Source organism: Sparus aurata, chromosome 5, assembly GCF_900880675.1.
Source record: "Sparus aurata chromosome 5, fSpaAur1.1, whole genome shotgun sequence".
Classification (NCBI taxonomy): Eukaryota; Metazoa; Chordata; class Actinopteri; order Spariformes; family Sparidae; genus Sparus; species Sparus aurata.
The window spans coordinates 5,017,172-5,038,121 of record NC_044191.1 but is presented as its reverse complement, the minus strand read 5'-3'; the positions used below and the strand labels follow the sequence as shown (position 1 = coordinate 5,038,121).

Genomic DNA, 20,950 nt, shown 5'->3' with positions numbered 1-20,950 from the left:
TTTGTGTATTTGTTACCTCAATAGCTTACCTGGTAGGAGTTCTTCAACAAATACCCGTTGCAATTTTTACTGGAGCGGCACGGGTTCGAGTCCTGCTGTGTTTCCTTTTTTTTTTTTTTTTTTTTTTTTTTTTTCCAGTATATTTTATTATATTTTATTTGTGTACCATTAATAAGTATATAATATAAAAGAATCAGGTGGAAACATGCAATAGACAAAATAAAGTAGACCTATTTAATAAATGTTATAGGCTACATGAGATGCTGATAAAAACAATACAAACAATCTTAGATTAATTATGTTAATATGTTGGTTGATGGTTTTAAATAACTACTCTTGCCCTCTAAGTGTGCTGAGATTAGCCTACTGTATATACATTGCACTCATTCAATACTGACTGTATGTGCAGGAGTAAACTGAATTTGTGTCCTATAATGACTAAAGAATATTTTCTTTGTATTGTGACCTTTAGAATATGAGCAGACCTCTTTCAAAACGCTTTGTTGATTCTTCATCAGAGGATGAACAACAGCATCAGCAGCAGGTAACGTTAACTGAGGGATTGAAATTATAGTTGATATCTGTTAGTTATATACATTGCACTCAACTACTGAGTGTTCATATGTGCATGAGTTTACTGCATTTGTGTCATAATGACTAAAGAATGACTAAACAATATTTTCTTTGTATTGTGACCTCTAGAAGATGAGCAGACCATTCTCCAACCGGATGGAAGATTCTTCATCAGAAGATGAGAAGCAGCAGCAGCGGCAGGTAATGTTAACTGAAGGATTGAAATTATAGTTGATATCTATTAGACCACAGTGGTGTCACATGACATTATATACATTGCACTCAACTACTGAGTGTTCATATGTGCATGAGTTAACTGCATTTGTGTCATAATGTGTCATATTTGTGACCATTCTCCAACCGGATTGAAGATTCTTCATCAGTAGATGAGCAACAGCAGCAGCAGGTAAAAGAAGTGTAGACATTTCAGACTTGTAACTACATGAACCCTAGCGTCCCTATTTGGGTCCTAATAGTAAAATATTGGCCAAAAATATTTGAAAATTGTTTTGGTTCATATAATTGGTGTAGAGGGGAACATGTACATCCTGGTAAACTCAAGTATATCGGGTAGGGCTGCAACTAATCGATTAATCGGTTGATTATTTTTTTGATTAATCGGGTAAAAAAAAACAAGGATTTTTTCCCAAAGCTACGGTGGCCCTTGAGGACCAAATTGTGAAGCTGCCCGCTGCGCCGATCCACTGTGCCACTGCTCGGCAGGCAGGGAAGGACTTCTAACCGCTTGCTCCGCTTCAGCCATGTTAAAAAAGACAAGCTCCGCTGCATATGTCTATGCTCCTCTGTTTACATGCCAGCCGGCTTTACCTCCGCTACACTGCGCTACACTCTGCTCTTCTTCTGTGGTGTTTAACGGCAGTGTGCATCCGTCTGCGGCTCCGCTAAACTCAGTGTAGCGCCGTGACTAGTAGGTGCCGTATTAATTGTACGACACAACAAATTGATAATGAAATTTGTCTACAACACTTTTGATAATGAATTTTTAGCGATTTAATCAATTCGTTGTTGCAGTCCTAATATCGGAGAAGATAATAGATGAAGAAGTACTGCGTGGGCCCATGATTAAGTAAAACTGCAAACAGGTGTTCTTTGGAAAAGGTTTAGGTTCAGCACAAAAGTTCTAAGTTCATTTACTTTGTAGGCATCACTGTGCCAATCAAGGTCTTTTTGGCAATAAAATCATATTCTTAAACAGTAAGCCATTTCTCATCTTTAGCAGTGTTTAGTAGTTGTAGCTCAGGGTGCATGTTTTCCAAGGGATTTTACATCACTGAACTATAGTATACAATAAAGGATTACAGAGTTGGCTTAAAGCCTCTTGAATATAATGATCCTGATCCGAAATCACTGTGGTGCATAATTTATAAGTATATATGGTTTAAGTGGTTGGCTGTTGGGTCACAGCGTGAGATTACAGTAGACATTCAACTACTGTGTGTGTGTGTGTGTGTGTGTGTGTGTGTGTGTGTAAACTGGATTTGTAGTCCTAATTTCTAAGTGATATTGGATATTTTCTTGGTATTTTTACCTCCAGAAAATGAGAAGATTACAACGGATTGAAGAATCTTCAGAAGATGAGCAGCAGCCACAGCTGCACAAGGTAACTGGAGTGATGAACAACTACACTGTCATAGAAATGACAGTGTAGTTGTTCATGTTAGGTGCCTACATAAGAATCCATGGCCTAATTCAGCTATTGCTCTCCTTGCATGTTGTAAATCAGACAGAGAACAGAAATCCAAATGCTGTAGAAAAGGTCCAGGCACATGTACTTGGTATAAATACCCCACAATCCAGTTATTAATACAGTTTGTCTTTTATGCTCTAGATGACCAGAAGCCTCCATTCTAGCTCGACTGAAACATCTTCTGAGCAGGTAAATAAACTGAAAGTTAGTTGTTAGTTGCTACACTTAAAAAATAGATTCATGTTGCTTAGCTAATCATCTATAAAAAGCACACCAGAAGAAGCACGTGTAATGAGCATTTTTGTAGAGGATCTACTTATTCCCTGTTTTTATAGAATTTTGGCTAGGGTTGTTTTGAGTGACAGTGACCTTTATTAAATAGTTAGGATGTGAAACATCCCACAGTCCAGTTATTCATCCACTTATTGTCTTAATAATTTGTGCTCCAGGTGACCAGAAGCCCCCCTTGTAGCTCCACTGAAAACTCCTCAGAAGATGAGCAGGTACATGAAATGAATTATTAAATATGCATTAACACTGTTCATCAGTCATTTGAATGATCACAGCCATCCATAAGAGTGTTCTTGACCAGATGCAAATTAGGTGACTTGCTTGCTATGCTGTCTTTATTTTAGACATACAATCGAAATTACATTTTTAGCCTTTGCGTAAGCCTGCAAGGACATCGAGGCTAGGGCAAGTGCTACAGGCTAAGGTGGAGTTTGAAGAGGTCCTCAGATTACTGCGGAAGATTGGGAGTGAGTCAGCAGTTCTAATTGCAATGGGGAGTTCCACAGTTTGAGAGCCAGAAGGGAGAAGAGTGGGACGTGTGGAGCATTGTCCTGGCTGTTTTAGTGAAGGTTCTGCCAGAATACCTGTGGTGATCTGAGTGAGTGGGAGGGGATGTAGGGTTGGATTGGTGGTTGAAGACCAAGCGTGCTGCTGCGGCATTCTGGATCATTTGGAGGCCAGTGAGGACAGAGTTGCAAATCTCTGACTATACCTCTGTTTGTCTTGCTGTCGAAGGTGCAGATGTAACTACAGCAAATCCTGGTTACCCATCCTGGTCGCAAAATTCACATTTCCTTTTCATTCTGCTGATCATATTGTTTTCTGTTTATGTGTCTTCTCATTTTAGTCTTCTGAGGACCAAGAAGTTTGGAGCGAAAATGAAGAGAGAGAAAATCCTGAGGAAACTGGTGGATCTGAGACACATGCCATAATCACATTCTTGCTTTTGTTACTGTCAAAGTGGAAGTCATTTTTTACAGTCTCTGAAAGGGCATTTGAGTCAATTTAAAAAATTTTCAGGATTATGTTTAATGTACTGAGTATTACATTTCGTTTCACGCCTTTACAAGATATCGCAGCACATTTCCCTGCAACTTTATACATGTTCAAGAAGGCTATATCTGTAAATGGAAATGATTTTACAACATTCGTTGTATGTCCAAAGTGCCATTCTGTATAAACCTTGGATGAAGCTGTAATGTTAAAACATGATGCAAGTGGGAAGGTCATCCACAAAAAGTCAAAAATGTTTCCACGTACCATTTCCCAGACATCCACAAAAAAGATTTCGTAAGAAGTGTGACACTGTGCTAATGAAATCTGTTATCAGGAAAGATGGAAAAGAGTTTCTTTACCCCAAAAGAAAATTCTGTTATCATAGTTTGATCAAATCTATTAGTGATATGTTAAAGAGACCTGGCTTTAAAGAGTCCTGTGAAAAGTGGAGGCAGCGTAATGTTAAGGAGGGAATATATGCTGACATTTTTGATGGGCAGGTCTGGAAGAACTTTCAGGGTTTATGAAGGCAAGCCATTTTTACAAGAGGTTGGGAATCTTGGTTTTATGCTCAACCTTGACTGGTTCCAGCCATATAAATATGTCAACGACTCTGTTGGTGTAATGTACTTAGCATTGATGAACCTTCCAAGGGTAGAAAGGTTTATGAAGGACAATATTATAGTTGTTGGAATTATACCTGGTCCCCATGAGCCAAAGGAGCACATAAATGTTTTTTTGGAACCTTTGGTCATTGATTTGAAACAACTGTGGGCTGGGTTAGATATTGATGGACAATTTGTCCATGGAGCGTTGTTGTCCTTAGCGAGTGACATTCCAGCTGCTAGGAAAACTGGAGGTTTTCTCGGCCATATGGCAAATATGGGTTGCAGTAGGTGCCTAAAAAACTTTCCAAGGACTGAAGACAATAAGGTTGATTACTCTGGGTTTGATGATACATGGCCTGTTAGAAGTAACACTGACCAATGTAGATATGCCAGGGAAGCTAAGAGGGCAAAAAACAAAGCTAGCAAAAGCAAGATTGAGGGTAAATATGGAGCCAGATACAGCTGTTTACAAGAATTACCATATTTTGATGTTGTTCGAATGCATGTTATTGATCCAATGCATAACTTGTTGGAGGGTACAGCTAAAAGAGTAATGCAAGTTTGGAAAGAAAGAGGTGCAATCTCCAAGGAAGGATTTGCCACAATACAGGAAAGGGTAAACTCGCTGAAACTTCCAAGTAACATTGACTCTGGTATACCCTCAAAGATTGAGGCAGCTTTTGAGGGTTTCACTGCAGCACAGTGGAAACTCTGGGTTTGTGTCTATTCCACCATTGCCCTTAAAGGAGTCATAGGAGAAGAGGACTACTCTTTGTGGAGAGTTTTTGTTGCAGCAACACAATTACTATGCTCCAGTGTTATTAATGATGTGCAGATTGAGGATGCCCATAGATGTCTCCAAATGTTTTCTAGATCCTTTGAAAACGGATATGGTAAACAGTGGTGCACTATGAATATGCATTTACATCTACATTTGAAGTCCTGTGTTAAAGACTTTGGACCTGTTCATGGATGCTGTTCTGGTGCTTCTCATTTGAACGTGCCAATGGTACATTGGGAGATTACCACACTAATAACCAAGACACTGAAGTGATTATGATGCGAAAATGGCTCGCTGAATGGCAGGTGGCAGGCAAACAGTTAATGTGCCCAGGTCTTTTGGATAGATTTGATACAGAAGTCGAAACATTATTCCATAAGACCCCCACTGCCACAGCTATTCAGGCAGAGAAGTTACATATCCTATATGATCTCTCTCATGATCATATTTTCCACGGAAACTTTGAGCTTGATGATACTCTAGAAACTTTTCTTCCACCTGTCAAACAAAGCACAATGTCAATTTCAGACAATTCAGATCTGCTCTCAATGTTTAAGGTGATGTATCAGAATGAGAGAATTGAGAGAGTATCTTTGAACTACACATACAGCAACAGATATAGTTTAGCTGGTGATGTATTTTCAACATGTCGCTATAGGTCAGGATCATCATCATTTGTGACTGCAAAATGGTTGGGTGTTGATAGAGTCACAGGAGATCCCATGATCGACCCTAATGCACCATTGCGCCCGGGAGAGATATCAAACATATGGAAAGTGATTGTGTTTTTGTGGAGAGATGAATGTTTGACAAAGGTTGAACATGCAGTAGCAAAAGTGAATTGGTTCAAAGAGCATGGGGATAAGTGGCATTTTGGACAAAACAGCAATTGCACAGTCTGGGAAATTAATGAAGTACCATGGTCATATGCATCTTTCCTTCCACTGAAAAGAATTGCCAGCCAGTGTGCATGCTGTCCTTTCAAAGTCACCTTTTCTACTGCAAGGCAAGAAACTGTTAAGGTGTTGGTAACACTGCCTTTAGCAAGATGTGTTTAACTGATATGTTGTTCAGCAGAATGGCCCCAAACAACCTTTACACAATAGAGGGCCACCACCTTCCCCTGATATATACATACATATATATAAATATATATATATATATATATATACATTTTTTTTTTTTTTTCTATTTCTATTTCTATTTCTATTATTTTTTTTTCTATTGGTCTTATCTTGCCCCACCCCATTACCCCAGCCAGGTTGGTGGTGTAGGGCACTTGTATTGTTTTATGTTTGTAATGATTGCTTTTGTGTGTTATTTCTTTTGTTGTTTTTGTAATGCATCTCAATTTTACTTTGTTTTAAAAGTTCAAATAAAAATTTAAACAAAATGAAAAACTCCCTTTTTACTATATGACAGCTAGCCACTTCCTCCTGACTCCTCACGAATCCTACTGACTTCTGCTGACACCTACCCGACTCCTGCTGACTCCTCGTGACTCCTACGTCTATGCTAGCCGTCCGGGCCATCAATTGACATTTTCTTAGTGTATACTGACACAGGTACCCATTTGACGTAAATTTGAAGTAAATATTGACTTTTGACACATGCAGATATGCCAGAGATTTAATCAGCATTCAGAAAACATTGAGCTGAGATGACAAATCTGTAAGTGTATTTATTAAGGAACAGTGATGATATGAGTTACAACTATATTGCCATTTTACTCAAAATAGGATGTCATTATGTTCTATAGTGCATTATGTCATATTTACTTAGTATATGACAAGGAGATGAATACTTCATCCATTTGACTAGATATTGGTTATGCCAAGAAAACACGGAATTTGCATCTGAGATTTTTTGTAATTCTATTGTGGGTCCAGAGTCAATAATGACATTAAGTGATTGGCCCACATTTGGCATGAAGCTGGCACAGTAGTGTAGTCGGCAGCTGGCATAAGGAATGTGAACCAAACATGGCCCAGGTGTGGCACAGGTGGCACTGGCTTGATATAAGCAAGTTGATGAGTGAAGTATTTGGGCCTGTTACAACCCAGGCTTGGTGGGAAGCAACACAATGAGACTCCAGAACCCAAAAGAGAATGCTGAAACAAATAACTACTTTATTGGGCTGAAGCCTAACAGACAACAAAAAAAAGTGGATGGAAAAGGTCAAAAGGTTGCTGGTGGAGGGAAGCATCAGCAAGGCCTGCAGCATGGACCTCAGCTGCGGGGCATAGAGAGAGAGAGTGAGGAAGGGGCTGGCCGGTCTTTATAGCCTCTGCTGGGCAACCGCAGGTGTTCCTGATGACTTTCAGGAAGTGACAAGGACAGCAGACCCCACAGTAACACCCGAAGGAGACAGACAGGAGAGGCTCGCTCCCACAGGGCCTGTAACAGGGCCAGACATCAAATTGGAACTCTGGGCCATATATGTTTAGCAAGTCTTGTCCCACCCTTAAGGCTCGCAGACACTACTCAGACTTTTCTTCTGTTCACATCTCAAGGTCAAAGTTCACAAGATCGCCAGCAGGTTTTTAAAATGTTTTTTAACTTGACTCACTAGGTACAACTGAAGCGAATTTGGTGTCCGTAGCTCCCCTACAAGTGCCTTAAAATCAAGGTCAAAGTTCACAAGGTCGCCATGTTCCTTAAATGGCGTTTTGGGCGGCCCCGAGGCCTAGCAATGACGCAGAGACAAACGGACGACAGATTCAGAAATTTTGAGTTCCCAGGTAAAGCTGACACGAACTTAGTGTCCGTCCGTCAAACAGCGTTTTGGGCGTCTCAGATCAGTCTCAGACCAGTCTCAGACCCACACTAATTGTACATTCTTTCTCATGGTTACGATTGTTCTCCACCACGATTACCCTGTGATGCCGCTGAGATGTGTGCTGCTATAATTTCATAAAGTAAGGCAACTGTACTAACCCCCTGTGACCTAAACCCTCACATGGGGTTAGTCCAGTTGCCTTATTTTATGCTTAGACCTATTTGAGATGTACCATGACCTGGATGACTGAGAATATCCATAAATAATTGCTCAATTCTAAACCTTAAATTGACAGTTGTTCCTATTGGTCCCTGACACTCACTCCACCCAATCTTTCTTCTTTTTCTTGTGACCACTGGGTACAACCTCTGATTGTCACTTTGAGCTGCTGGCTTTTACTAGCCCTGGTTGAACAGTGTGGAGACTGGAGAATAAATTTTTTGGGGGTGAAAACTTATGTACAGAATCGTGACTTAGGACTGCTGTCTGTCACGTTGAGAAATTTTCTAGCATGTCAGAAATTTATAGGGAGGTCAGTGACTCGTACAACGTCGACAACACGACAAAAATAAGATGTTGCTGTTATCCTAATATAAGATATGTCCCCATGATGTATATTGGGGTTATATTTTACCAAATATGGGATATCAATAAACTCAGGATATAGATCAAAAATGTTCTGTATTGTACAGAAAATTCAGTGACATATCAAATGAGATATTCTGGGATTCTGGCACTTTTTGCCCAGTATAAATCACCAGATTCCATCCATTGTCATGACCTATCAATATCAGTTAAATATCTCACCTTAAACAGGCCTGACGGCAAAATTTGCAATAAATATGTTTTATATGCGAGAAGGTGATGGTATATGCCACAGATATGTGCATTATTCTACTCGAAGTAGGGTGTCATTAATTTCCTATATTCTGCATTGCGTCATATTCATACTTTGTATATGACAAGAAGATGAATACTTCATCCATATTTGATTAGATATGGTTCATGTTAACCAAACCTTAAATATGCATTGGAAATTGTCTGTATTATCTAGCGGTTCCAGATTCAAGATATGGCTTTGAAGGATATATGCAATAAATATACATCACATCCCAAAATGCCATAGACTTAATCAGTATTCTAGAAAAATATTGTGATCAGATATGACCTAATGTCATATATAGAACACATACATGACACAATTCAAAATGTTGCTCGTATCCCAATACAATATTTTGTCTTCATGTTGCATACTGGGTTCATATTTGACCAGATATGGTGCATATCAACAAAACTCAGGATATGCATCAGAGATGTCCGTATTCTAGACATAATCCAAAAACGGATATTTAGGGATTCTGGGTATTTTCGCCCCGAGAACATTTACGGAACACATATATGACAAAATCAAAATATTGTTTGTATCCTAGTACAATATATTGTCTTCATGATATATATTGGGTTAATATTTGACCAGATATTGTGCATATCAACAAAACTCAGGATATGCATCAGAAAAGTCCGCATTCTAGACAGAATCAAAAACCAGATATTTGGGATTCTTGCTCTTTTCGCGCAGTGTATGCATGTATGTGCAAGCCTTTATGTATTTATGTGCATGAGTGTGTGTGTGCGTGCAAACCTGTATGTATCTGCATGAGAGTATGCATGTATGTTTTAGAGCTTGGTACCAGTATACAGTATTTGTATGTGCAAATGAAGTATGTATTTTTTGGCCCAGACAGCTTCTAATACTGTGCCGACGCCACCCACCAATATTGAATCAGGACAGCCAAGCAGGTGAGTCATTCTATAATTAGGGGTACATTTCATGTCCATGGACTGTATTTATCATTTTTTTATTCATTCACTTTAAGCAATGATCAGTTTTACAAAAGGGCACATTTCTCTTTCATTTAATACAAAAAGTCAACAGATCTCATCTTTTATCTAGCAAAAAATGCATATACTACACTTGAATTTGTTGTTTTTTTGCTGTCCGATTTGCTAAATGTCAGGTTTTGCTCTTAAGATTAAAACTAAATTAATTTTTTTTTTCTAATATTTTCATAAAAAGTTGTTCAAAATAAGCATCAAAATTTGAGAAAGGCATTTTAAAATCAATTCTGCTCATTCATGTGCATTAAATCAGCCACTTTGTGTGTGTCCGAGAAATCTCTGTCAACTGTGTTACTTGCTGAAATAACCCCTGTAAATCAGCAATGGTTTGCTCCTAAGTCACATGCCCAGCATCACTTGATGTCACTTCCTTTTTGGAGGGAGATGTGAAGACAGTGTGGTGAGTCTCTACTTCTTCTCTTCAATATTTGATCAATAGTATGGTGTACACTTAGCGTGGATTAACTGATTGTCACCTGTGTTGTCAACTTGTTCATGTGAACTTGAATTAGATGTTTTATTTAAAAAATATCCAGAGAAAGTGTATAAAAACACGAGTTGATCAAAGTCATATGGTGACAGGTCGAAGGTCTGGAGTGAGCACATGGCCCTAAAATGGCGGATATGTCAACTGTGTTACCTGTCAACTGTGTTACCCATCAACTGTAACACAGTTGACAGGGATTAACACGGTTGACAATATTGCCAGTTTTTTTCACAATGTGTGTACATATTGAGAGACAAACAGAGTGATTTGTGTTTTAGGGAAATGGGTTTATCTGCTGCTGAGAAGCAGCGCCAGTACAGGGCTCGGCGTAATGCTGATCCCGAGAGAAGGGCTGCATATTTAAAGAAACACAGAGAGAAGTGGCATGATGACAAAAATCGTGGGAAGGTGAAGACAGTGAAAGATTTAAGTGAGAGGGAGAAGAGAAGGAAACAAGCTTACTGGAGGAAAGTCCAACGCCAGAGCAGAGAGAGAAAGAAAGTGATAGAGTGCCAGATTACTCCACCTCAGAGTCCTGAAGTTGAGCCACAGCCTCAGATGTCAAGGTACAGATATAGAGTCTGTATGAAATGGTGATGAAAAGACTAGGGTAACAGTTTGTCATCTTTACCCAGTTCAAACATAGAACACATGATTTATTAATAATGATAACATGATTTGTGTATCATTACAGGCAGAGAATTGCTGCAAGGAAGCAAGTCAAAAGAAGGAAGTCCAAGTTATACAGGGAAATTCAGACTTTAAAGGAAGCACTCAAGCAACAGAAAAGAAAAACTGACAAATTCAGAAAAAGATGTGAAAGACTGCAGCAAGATTCACAGTCACCCAGATCAAAAACCAGGCACCTGTTAGGAAGGACTCCTGTGTCTAGAGAAGTGCACAAAACTTTAGTTTTCCATCATGCCCTAGTAGACAACATCAGCAAAAATTATGCCTCCACCAAACACAAAAAAACTAGACAGGTCATTGCAGCTCTGGTGTCAGGACGGATCTTGAAAAAATACAAGTTCAAAAAAAGAATTCAGGAGACCCTAGCAATATCAAGAAAACAACAGAGCCACAGTGAGATATCCATCCACTCCAACAAGTTGAAGTATAGATCCCTATGCTATAAACTACGCAACAAAGTTCTGACCTTCTTGACAAGGGATGAGAATAGCCGCCTCACAGCTGGAAAATCGCAAACAATAACAAGAGGGAAGATAAAGAAACAGAAAAGGTTCTTGAACGACACCATGAGAAACCTGCATAGGAGATTCCTTCTTGAGAGTACTGATTGCAAGATCTCATATTCTTTGTTCTGCCGTATGCGGCCCTTCTGGGTGGTCCAGCCATCCATTGCAGACAGACAAACCTGTCTTTGCAAGGTACATGAGAATCTCTGTTTTATTGTGGAGAAGCTACATTCACTCCGACTCATTGGGGGGACTGATTTGGAGAAAATGGCAGAGTCAATGTGCTGTGACTCAAACTCAAAGGACTGCATGTACAATGAATGCCCTGACTGCAAAAATAGAGATTTTCCAGTAGTAATCGAGGGGGATTTGCAAGCAATAGTTTTTTTCACACAGTGGACAACAGAGACTGTTCTCAGAGAGAAGAAGAAGGAAGGTAAAAAAGAGAAAGTGGATGTCAAAATGACAGTGAAAAAGAGGTCAGAGACGACTTTGGAGAACCTACTTGGGCTATTCCAATGCCAACTTACAAACTTCAAAAGACACCTCTTCAACATAAAACGTCAATTCACCTGCTACCGGGAACTAAAGAGGAGCATGACGGATTGTGAATGCTTAATTCATGTAGATTTTTCAGAAAACTACACCTGCAAGTACTCCTCTGAAATCCAAGCTGTACACTTTGCATCAAACCAGCAGCAGGCAACACTCCACACTGGAGTTCTACATGTTGGTGGAGTGGAAGAACATGTGTGCTTTGGCACAATCAGCCCATCAAAAGAAAAAGGCCCTGCAGCCATATGGACCCATCTTTCACCGGTACTTGACCTGCTTAAGACTTCCTATCCAAATGTGACCGTGGTGCATTTTTTCAGTGATGGGCCATGCACACAATACAGGCAGAAAGGCAATTTCTATCTGTTCTGCACTAAGCTGCAGCAGTGTGGCTTCCAGTCAGGCACTTGGAATTTTTTTGAGGCAAGCCACGGCAAAGGTGCTCCAGATGGAGTTGGAGGCCTCCTCAAAAGGACAGCTGACAGGATTGTCAGCCATGGGAAAGACATCCCTAGTGCTGAAATCTTTTTCAATGCACTGGTGGACGCACAGACCTCAGTAAAACTGTTCTACATCACTGAGGATGACATAAATGAAGCCACAAAGAGCATGCCAGATAAACTCCCTGTAGTGCCATCAACCATGAGCATTCACCAAGTCACAACAGTTACTCCAGGACAAATCAGCTACTGTGATGTGAGCTGCCTTTGCTCAATGAGACAGACCCTGGAGTGTCAGTGTTATGACTCCAAAACCTTCACCTTCGAGATTCAGGACAGAGCCACACAGGAGGACAACAGTCAGAATCCATCTGTAATTCCTTGGCAAAACTCAGACATCATAGGCCAGTGGTGTTGTCTGAAATACGATGGTGATATTTATCCTGGAGTGATTCAGGAGGTGAATGAAACACATGTAAGTGTCAAATGTATGCACCGGATTGGAATTAACCGCTTTTTCTGGCCACAGCGGGATGATGTCCTGTGGTACTTGCATGGAGATATCATCGCAATGATTCCTCCTCCAACTTCTGTGACCTCACGTCATATGGAGATCAATAGGGACATATTGTCCAAGATCTCAGACTTGTGAACAGTCCAAAATCAAAAGGAACATGAAAGAACAAAAGAAACACAAAGATAAAACTGACTATGAGTGAGATCAGTTAAAAAGTACCCTTTTAGTGAATTAGAAGAAAACAAAACAAACACAGATGAAATATGATCAGTTGGATGAGTTGGAAAGTGTCGCAATAGGAAACCATAGAGACACATCTGGATTGGAGAGCCCCCACAGAAACTATGGATTAATGTTCAAGTTTGCTACGTTTGAGCTTCCATAAATTGTTGTCTATTGTTGTATTTTTTTGTATAATCTGTTCAGTTGAACACATCAGTAACACAAAAATAAACTGGATATAAGTGAGATCAGTTTAAAAATACCCTTTTAGTGAATGAGAATAATAAACAAAACAAACATGATGAAATACAATCAGTTGAATCATTTGAGTTTGAGCGTCAATAAATTGTTGTCTATTGTTGTAATGTTTTTATAATATGTTCAGTTGAACAAATCAGTTTAATTTTATTAAATGAAATTTAGATTTGTTGAATCAAAATAAAGCTTTTTCTTAAGAAGAGGTTTCTGGCGTTCTTCTGTCAACTGTCTTACTTTGTCCGTCAGCTGTGTTACCTGTGGTTTTTGTATCATAAATCTTTTAAATGTTGGATAAACTGTAACACAAAAGATGGGGAATATCTCTGGAGAGGGAAGTCTTTCATTAGGATGATGAATAACTCTAAATTCAATGTAATGTGGATTTATATTGAAAAAACGGTCTTACTTTTTCACAGCGTCTCGCAGAATGTCCAGAATGATGCTCAAAATTCACATTTTTAAGTAAGTTTGACAGATAACCCCAAAACCCCTGGTGAATAGACTCAAACACTTGAGTCTATTAGTGTGTGTTATGAATGTGTAGTATTTTATATGTTTTATGTGACACAACATTTGTCCGTAACACAGTTGACAAAATAATGAATCAAATGTTTATTTTCATTAAGATATTTAAATAGTTATTTGACCGTAAGCTTGCCAATTAATGAATTTAGCACACTAAGGGTGTATATTATGTAAACATCTAGTTTATTTATCAAAAAAGAATACCGCTATTCTGACTATTTGGTTGAACAGAAATGTACCCCTAATTATAGAATGACTCAGGTACTGTAACGCCATCAGTGAAACAGCAGTCTTTCTCTGATGCCTTCAGACAAAACCATCCTTCCACTTGAGAATATGTACCGTGGGAACGGTCATTGCTAAAATATTGGCAGCCCTTTTTGGTGGTGAGAGATGTGGGTTTTCGTCACTTAATGAAAACAATTTTTCACTCTACATTGTGCCCTCTCGTACATCTCTACATTTAGCAACCAAGTTAGTCCCGACCTCCCTGAAAGACATGGAAAGTCTATATGTGTGTGTGTGTGTGTGTGTGTACATATATATATATATATATATATATATATATATATATATATATATATATATATATATATATATGTGTACATATATATATATATATATATATATATATATGTGTACATATATATATATATATATATATATATACACACATTAGGGCCGGGACTTTAACGCTACGATTAATTAATTACACAAAAAATAACGCGTTAAAAAAATTAATGCATTTTAATCGCACTAATTTTTGCACCGCGGAACATTTCTCACTGGATGAATTTCAGGGGTACCGATTATACTGGACGTTCATGCATAGCGTTCATGCAGTGTTGGGCGTTCATGCAGTGTTGGGCAGTGTTGTTTAACTACATTTCTCAGTAGCGTGGTGGTAGCGTCGCTACTTTCTGAATGAAATAGCTTTTCAGTAGCTTAGCTCTTTTATTGACCAAGTAGCGCGGTAGCGTCCACACAAGCTAAATTTTTATGAACACCTCTGAAGTTCAGCGCAGCGGAGCTTTCTGTTGCGGTCTGAAATGAAAGGATAAGTCGGTGATGCCACCGCCACACATGGCCGTGTATGTGGAGCCGACAGAAGCACTTCCGTATGACGGTGACACCACGGACTAATCCTTGCATACAACGTCCCTGCTGCACGGGAATACAGACAGGTTAGCTTCAGTGAGTTACGTTACTTGATGGAAAGATGGCAGAGGGTGAGGAGGACGGAGACGAGTTGATCCCGAGGGATGCAAAAGACAAACTTGAATAACAAACAAATACAGTAACAGAGAAACATTACTCTGAATTATTACTTTTGTAATTTTTAACCAGCACAGGATACAGCAACAATGCAATTTCTACAAAACCAAAGTATGGTGATTAGTCAAAATGATTAGCTTAAAATGTATGTAGATATAGCTACTACTACAGAGTGGGCTTAATAAAAATACCACTTTTGAAACTGCCAGTTATATGAGACACTGGTTGATGGATAGAGTACTTTATTAATCTCAAAGGGAAATTAAAGTGTTACAGCCACTTGACATAAATCAAAATCCAAAAACAATGAGGTAGGTAAAAGAAACAAATACAATTAAAGGCTGAATTATATACAATAACTAAATAGACTAACTCAAATATCAAATATAATTATAAAGCTGAAACTAGAAGACTAGAGAACCTTAACGAAAACTACAACTATAATATACTATTTGCTGTTTAATTATGTTAATATGCTACAGTGTAGGACACTGTCCATTAGTGTAAGTCAGGTGGATATTGCTGTGGTAGCAAGGTGAATGTCTGTCCATGGATGTTAGAATTAAGTGTGCATTGATAGTTGAATAATAAAATATACAAAATAGTGAAAGCACAAATTATTGTTTAATAAACAATTGAACGTAACATTTTTGCCTGCTTATCTGTCTGATTGATAATTTTATTGATCACTGAGATAGCTTTGACTTGGAATGAAGTTGTTCCAATATAAAAAAAAATAGCTTTGATGTAGTTAAGCTACTTTTGCCATTTTGCTGTAGCTTAGCTTGCTACATTTCTCTGGGGAGTAGCTTTGGTGTAGTGAAGCTTCATTTAATGTAGAGTAACTTGTAGCTTAGCTCACTACTTTTTTCGAGTAGCTTGCCCAACATGACTTCAGACAACAACAATGAACGAAGAAGCAGATGAGACCGCTCTGGTAGGCCCTGTGGATGGGAAATTTTGTTTTAAAAAGCGGACGGATGGCAGCGTAGATAAGAGCACGGATGTGTGCAAATTATGCAAGAAGGAGTTTGCGTATCACCGCAGCATATCAAGCCTCAGATATCACCTAAATGCTAAGCAACTATTTATTATGTTGTTGTTGCAACTGGCACTTTATGTTGTTATTTTGTTGTTTTATATATATATATATATATATATATATATATATATATATATATATATATTATATAGATAGATATATATATATATATATAGACATATATATACATATATACATATATACATATATATACATATATATACATACATATATAAATACATAGTATATACATACATATATAGATATTATATATATATATATATATATCTATATATATATATATATATATATATATATATATTAACAATATATATACATACATATATACATATATATGTATATATAGATATATAATATGTATATATGTATATATGGTATTATATGTTATATATATATATATATATGTATATATATATATATGTATATATGTATATATATATATATGTATATGTATATATATATATATATATATGTTTCACTCCCACAATAATATGCACAAAGGACTGAATTAACAATATAAGCTTTTGTTGTTGCAGCAAAATTTATTACTTATTGACATTTTGGAAACAGGGTAAAACAGGCAATGATATAGCGTGACTAAGTCAGCCGAATAAGGTGTATTGATTCATTTCATGATTATGACTGAATATTTTTCTGGTCTTATCTGAAATGATGAAGACTTTAGGAAACAGAACCTCACAACTAATCTCTTAGTACGTGATCATCTGTACGAAAACATTTCTAAGGGGACAGCCTGAGAGATTTGCAGACTGTATGTAAAGAAAAAAGGTCAAATGGCTGTCTCAGCCGAGGGTATAGGAGTAATGAAGGGTTCCTCCTTCTTCCAGATAGCAGTCATGATCATGGGTTCCTGGCTTGATCTGGCGCTGGCAGACTCCCAGCAGGTCATCAAAGAGGAGGTCACTGTCATGAACCTCAAGCCTCAGTATGTCATTTTCCTGAGCACTGAAATAGGAAAACTCCTCCTCCCACCAGGGGTTGGCATCGTCCTTACGGGTGGATGTTGTACCCAGAGTTGCTGAGCCACAGAACACCTTGACATAGCCATCTGTGGTCCCCAACAAGTCAGAGGGAAGACCAGTGGCCCGCAGGTTAAACAGCCTGAGCTGGGACTGAGCCACACTCAGACTGCACAGGACCAGCAAGAGGAGAGATAGACCGGAGGCCATGGCTGTGGAGGAATACAACAAATCTAGACTGTATCATTCTGAAATAGTTTCACATATCATTAGTGCTCACAAAAAGTTTTTTCACTTGGGTCCTATTCACTATAAAATCCTAAATATTTCTGCAGACAAACCACAAGTGGGCAGAAGGTGCATACCTTTAGATGAAAGGCCCACTCATTCATCACACCTTGAATCTACACATTCTGTTTACTTCTCTTTGTCTTACTCAAGATATTTTCTATTGGTTGGTATCTGAATTATAGAGAAGTGAATCAGAAATCTTTACAAGGATAAGCCTGCTGTAAAATTACGTTTCTCTCACTTCAAGATTCTACTTTCAAATGAAAGTGGCCGAATTGGCTAAGGTAGAACTGAATAAACTGAAACGCAGCTGTCTGTTTGGATTATTTTATTTTGAAAGCTTTCACCAGAAGTCTTAGTTGAGTATTGTGTTGGCCTTGACCCTAGGTACAGGTGGTATTCAGAATTCATTGCTGTTGAGTGGTTGCTTTGAGGAACTGCAACATGATTACATTTGTGTCCGAAAATCAGAAGGGAAAAAAAGCCCAGTAACTTTCCAAGAATCCTTTTTTATGGAACATTATTTGAACAGGAGGAAAAAGTGCACTTGTTTTGGACTATTTTCAGCTGTGGAGTAATACTCATTTGGATTTTACAATCAGTATCACAGTGATGTGGGATCAAAGTAGTAGGAAAGGGTGAAATCATCATTCTGTTTATCGCAGGAAAAAAATATTTCTCAATATAACAAAATAATAAAAAACATTTATTACTCTAAGTACTGTAACCAAAACCTTCTAAAAGAAAATTAGTGATAAGGTGCGCTACTGCTGAAAAAGTGTAGTTTGAATTTGAAGAGTAAATGAGCGTATTTATTGACACAACAAACAGGAGGGCAGCTGGGAAATAGTAATGTTGCACCAGCTGCTCTTACCACACAACAACAACAGTGCCTCCCCTTCAAGATTACACAACCTGTCAGCCGAGGACAGCCTTGCAGCAGGAAAATGAACATTTAGTTCTGCAACAGCTGGGATTAGTTTGAACTCTTCTTCTTTTACCGTTCTGTCTGCATGCACATTGTGTCCCAGGAAACTGAGACATGCATAGTCTGAGTGCTGTCAACATTTGATTTCTTAACTATTAGTTTCTGCAAATAAATGGAACACTTATATAGTATATAGTATAATACTATGAGCCAAATAGCTCAACAAAAACTGTCAAACAATATGGAATATTACTGTTTTAAATGTATAATAGGTTTAGCAATATGCTGAACCATAATTCAGAAGCAAATAATTTACTTTTAACTCCACCACATTTATTTGACTTATTTACTTATTAGTTACTCTGTAAATTTAGTCAGATTATGCAAAACATGATCAACAAATAATGGATTGGAATGGCGCTTTTCAAGTCACCCAAAGCGCCTGACAGGGTTCCAGGTTCCATTCATTCACACTCAGTCATACTGGTGGTGGTAAACTAGGATAGTAGCCACAGCTGCCCTGGGGAAGACTGACGGAAGCGTGGCTGCCATTCAGCACCTACGGGCCCCTTCCTTTTCTGCATGAGAACCTGTACTTTAGGTACTTTAAGTATATTTTGATGCAAATACTTTTTATATTTGGACTTAAGTAAATAATGACTGTGTTATTTTTTTTACTTGCAAATGACTATTTGATCTGAGTACTTCTTCCATCTCTGAGACTAGTTGAGGTGAAACTATGATAAATCTGTTTTGAATTGACAAAAGCTCCTCCACTTGTTGGCTATGTGTGATCATGTACACAACCTCTTAATAATCCAGATGATTAAATCAGATGGTTAATTATGCAGTATCTTGATCCTCTGGTCAAAAGATGAGCAAACAGACTGCAGATACATGAACCTGACATGCAAGATTTTTTGATCTCACTAATCCAACTGCACAAATCCTCTACATGAACTTTCCTTCAACTCAAACTCTCACCTCTTTAATATAGGTGTGGATAGATTTCTATACTATAATGTCATTATTTTATAATGTTTTTTTTAATTTTTTCAATTTGATTGATTTGATTTGATTATGAGCTGACTTTATCTACAGTGTCTTATATGAATCCTTCTGTATGGTCTTCAGCTTATGGTGGATCAAGGCAAGTCATGTAAAAATAATGTTAATTATTTATTATTATTATTATTATTATTAATAATAATAATAATAATAATAATAATAATAATGTTTTGGAATTTTGATCAAGTAGATCGCCTCAACCAGCAATGGCTGCAACATAACAGGCACTGCTTGTAAGCACCAGCATTAGTATGGGTTTCCAGAAAATAATGGCACTGAACTGTGTTAAAAGCAGAAGCATATAAATAATCACTGTTATAAGTTCTAAATGGGAACAGTCAGGGCTGTAGTGACCTAAGACCATGGATCAGTCCAAAGAAATGATCAGTTCGAAGATATGAAAAAACACAATTTAGCAGAGCTAGAAGATTAAATGTGAAAGTCTTACCTGTAGTCTTGATGTCTTTCTGCTCAGCTCTCCATCTGCTGTTGCCTGTTTTTAAAGGCCAGCAGAGCTCGTATCAGTTTGCTAAAAGCCCTCCCATAAAACATTTAGGAAAACACAACCTGCTACACTCTCAGCGTTACACAATATGACAGATATAGAGTGACCTCCTGGTGGAATACCAGCACAACCTTTACAGTGTAATTCAATCCAATTACAAAAATTTGATAAATAGATTATATTGTTCATCTGTGAAGATGGTGTGGTGCTCATCCTAAGGATTCGGTATTATGCAAAAACTTAATATAGTTGTACATAATAGTACAACTTAAAAACTGCTCTCAATAATATTTTACAATTAAAATTGGAAATTAGACTACATGAAATGTGAAAGATGTTACTCACAGTGATGAGCCCACAGAGAACAGAGGTGATACCACCTGCAAGGTTCCTATGTTGGCTCAGCAAGTTCGCACTTGCTGACATCGGCCTTGTTCCCAGCAGCAGCAGACAGCTGATATTTGTTTGATAAAGCCACTGCACGCTATCTGCTCGGCAGCAGACAGACACATCAAGAGATCAATAGGTCTTCCATTCATCAAGTGAACACACACATGACTTCTGATAATCGTTAATGTTCTTCTGTGCCAGCTGGATTTGTAAATATGCAAATGATTGCTAAAAGATGGTTTGTTGTTTAAATGTTGTTCTGCTTCACCCAAGTGAAGTCCCCTTTATTCAACCTATCCTGATCCAATATCAAACTCCATATAGTCCATGAGCCAGACCAGATTTTGGTACCACTCAGAAAATACAAAGGTCACATGGGCTCTTCAAACTGTCAACAACAACTATTTTTCCACAATTTTCGCCTAAACTGTAGTCTTTTTTGTAGCATTGTGACATGTAGGAACAACACTGACACAAATAACAAACACTGAAATACTCATAGGACTGTAACAATTCAGGAAATGTATAATCCTCCAATATTATCCTACTATGAGGGGTGATTGTGGGCCTTAAAGTGGAACATGGGCCCAGGCGAGAATTGTCAATAATTGCTAA

The 20,950-nt window shown here is 38.0% G+C and overlaps 1 protein-coding gene across 1 annotated transcript; it reads right to left on the bottom strand.

The window, feature by feature from the left end:
- Positions 1 to 16,695: 16,695 nt before the first annotated feature.
- Positions 16,696 to 19,905, bottom strand: LOC115581137 (perforin-1). Its single transcript, XM_030416005.1, has 2 exons — positions 19,889 to 19,905; positions 16,696 to 17,365 (listed from the first exon to the last, which is right to left on the bottom strand). Exon 2 carries the CDS (start codon positions 17,361 to 17,363, stop codon positions 16,977 to 16,979), a length of 387 nt encoding a protein of 128 aa, XP_030271865.1. The 5' UTR covers positions 17,364 to 17,365; positions 19,889 to 19,905; the 3' UTR covers positions 16,696 to 16,976.
- Positions 19,906 to 20,950: the final 1,045 nt, after the last annotated feature.

Bases quoted from the DNA above. Each gene is read 5' to 3' on its own strand.
- LOC115581137 (XM_030416005.1), bottom strand. From the start codon at position 17,363: ATGGCCTCCGGTCTATCTCTCCTCTTGCTGGTCCTGTGCAGTCTGAGT.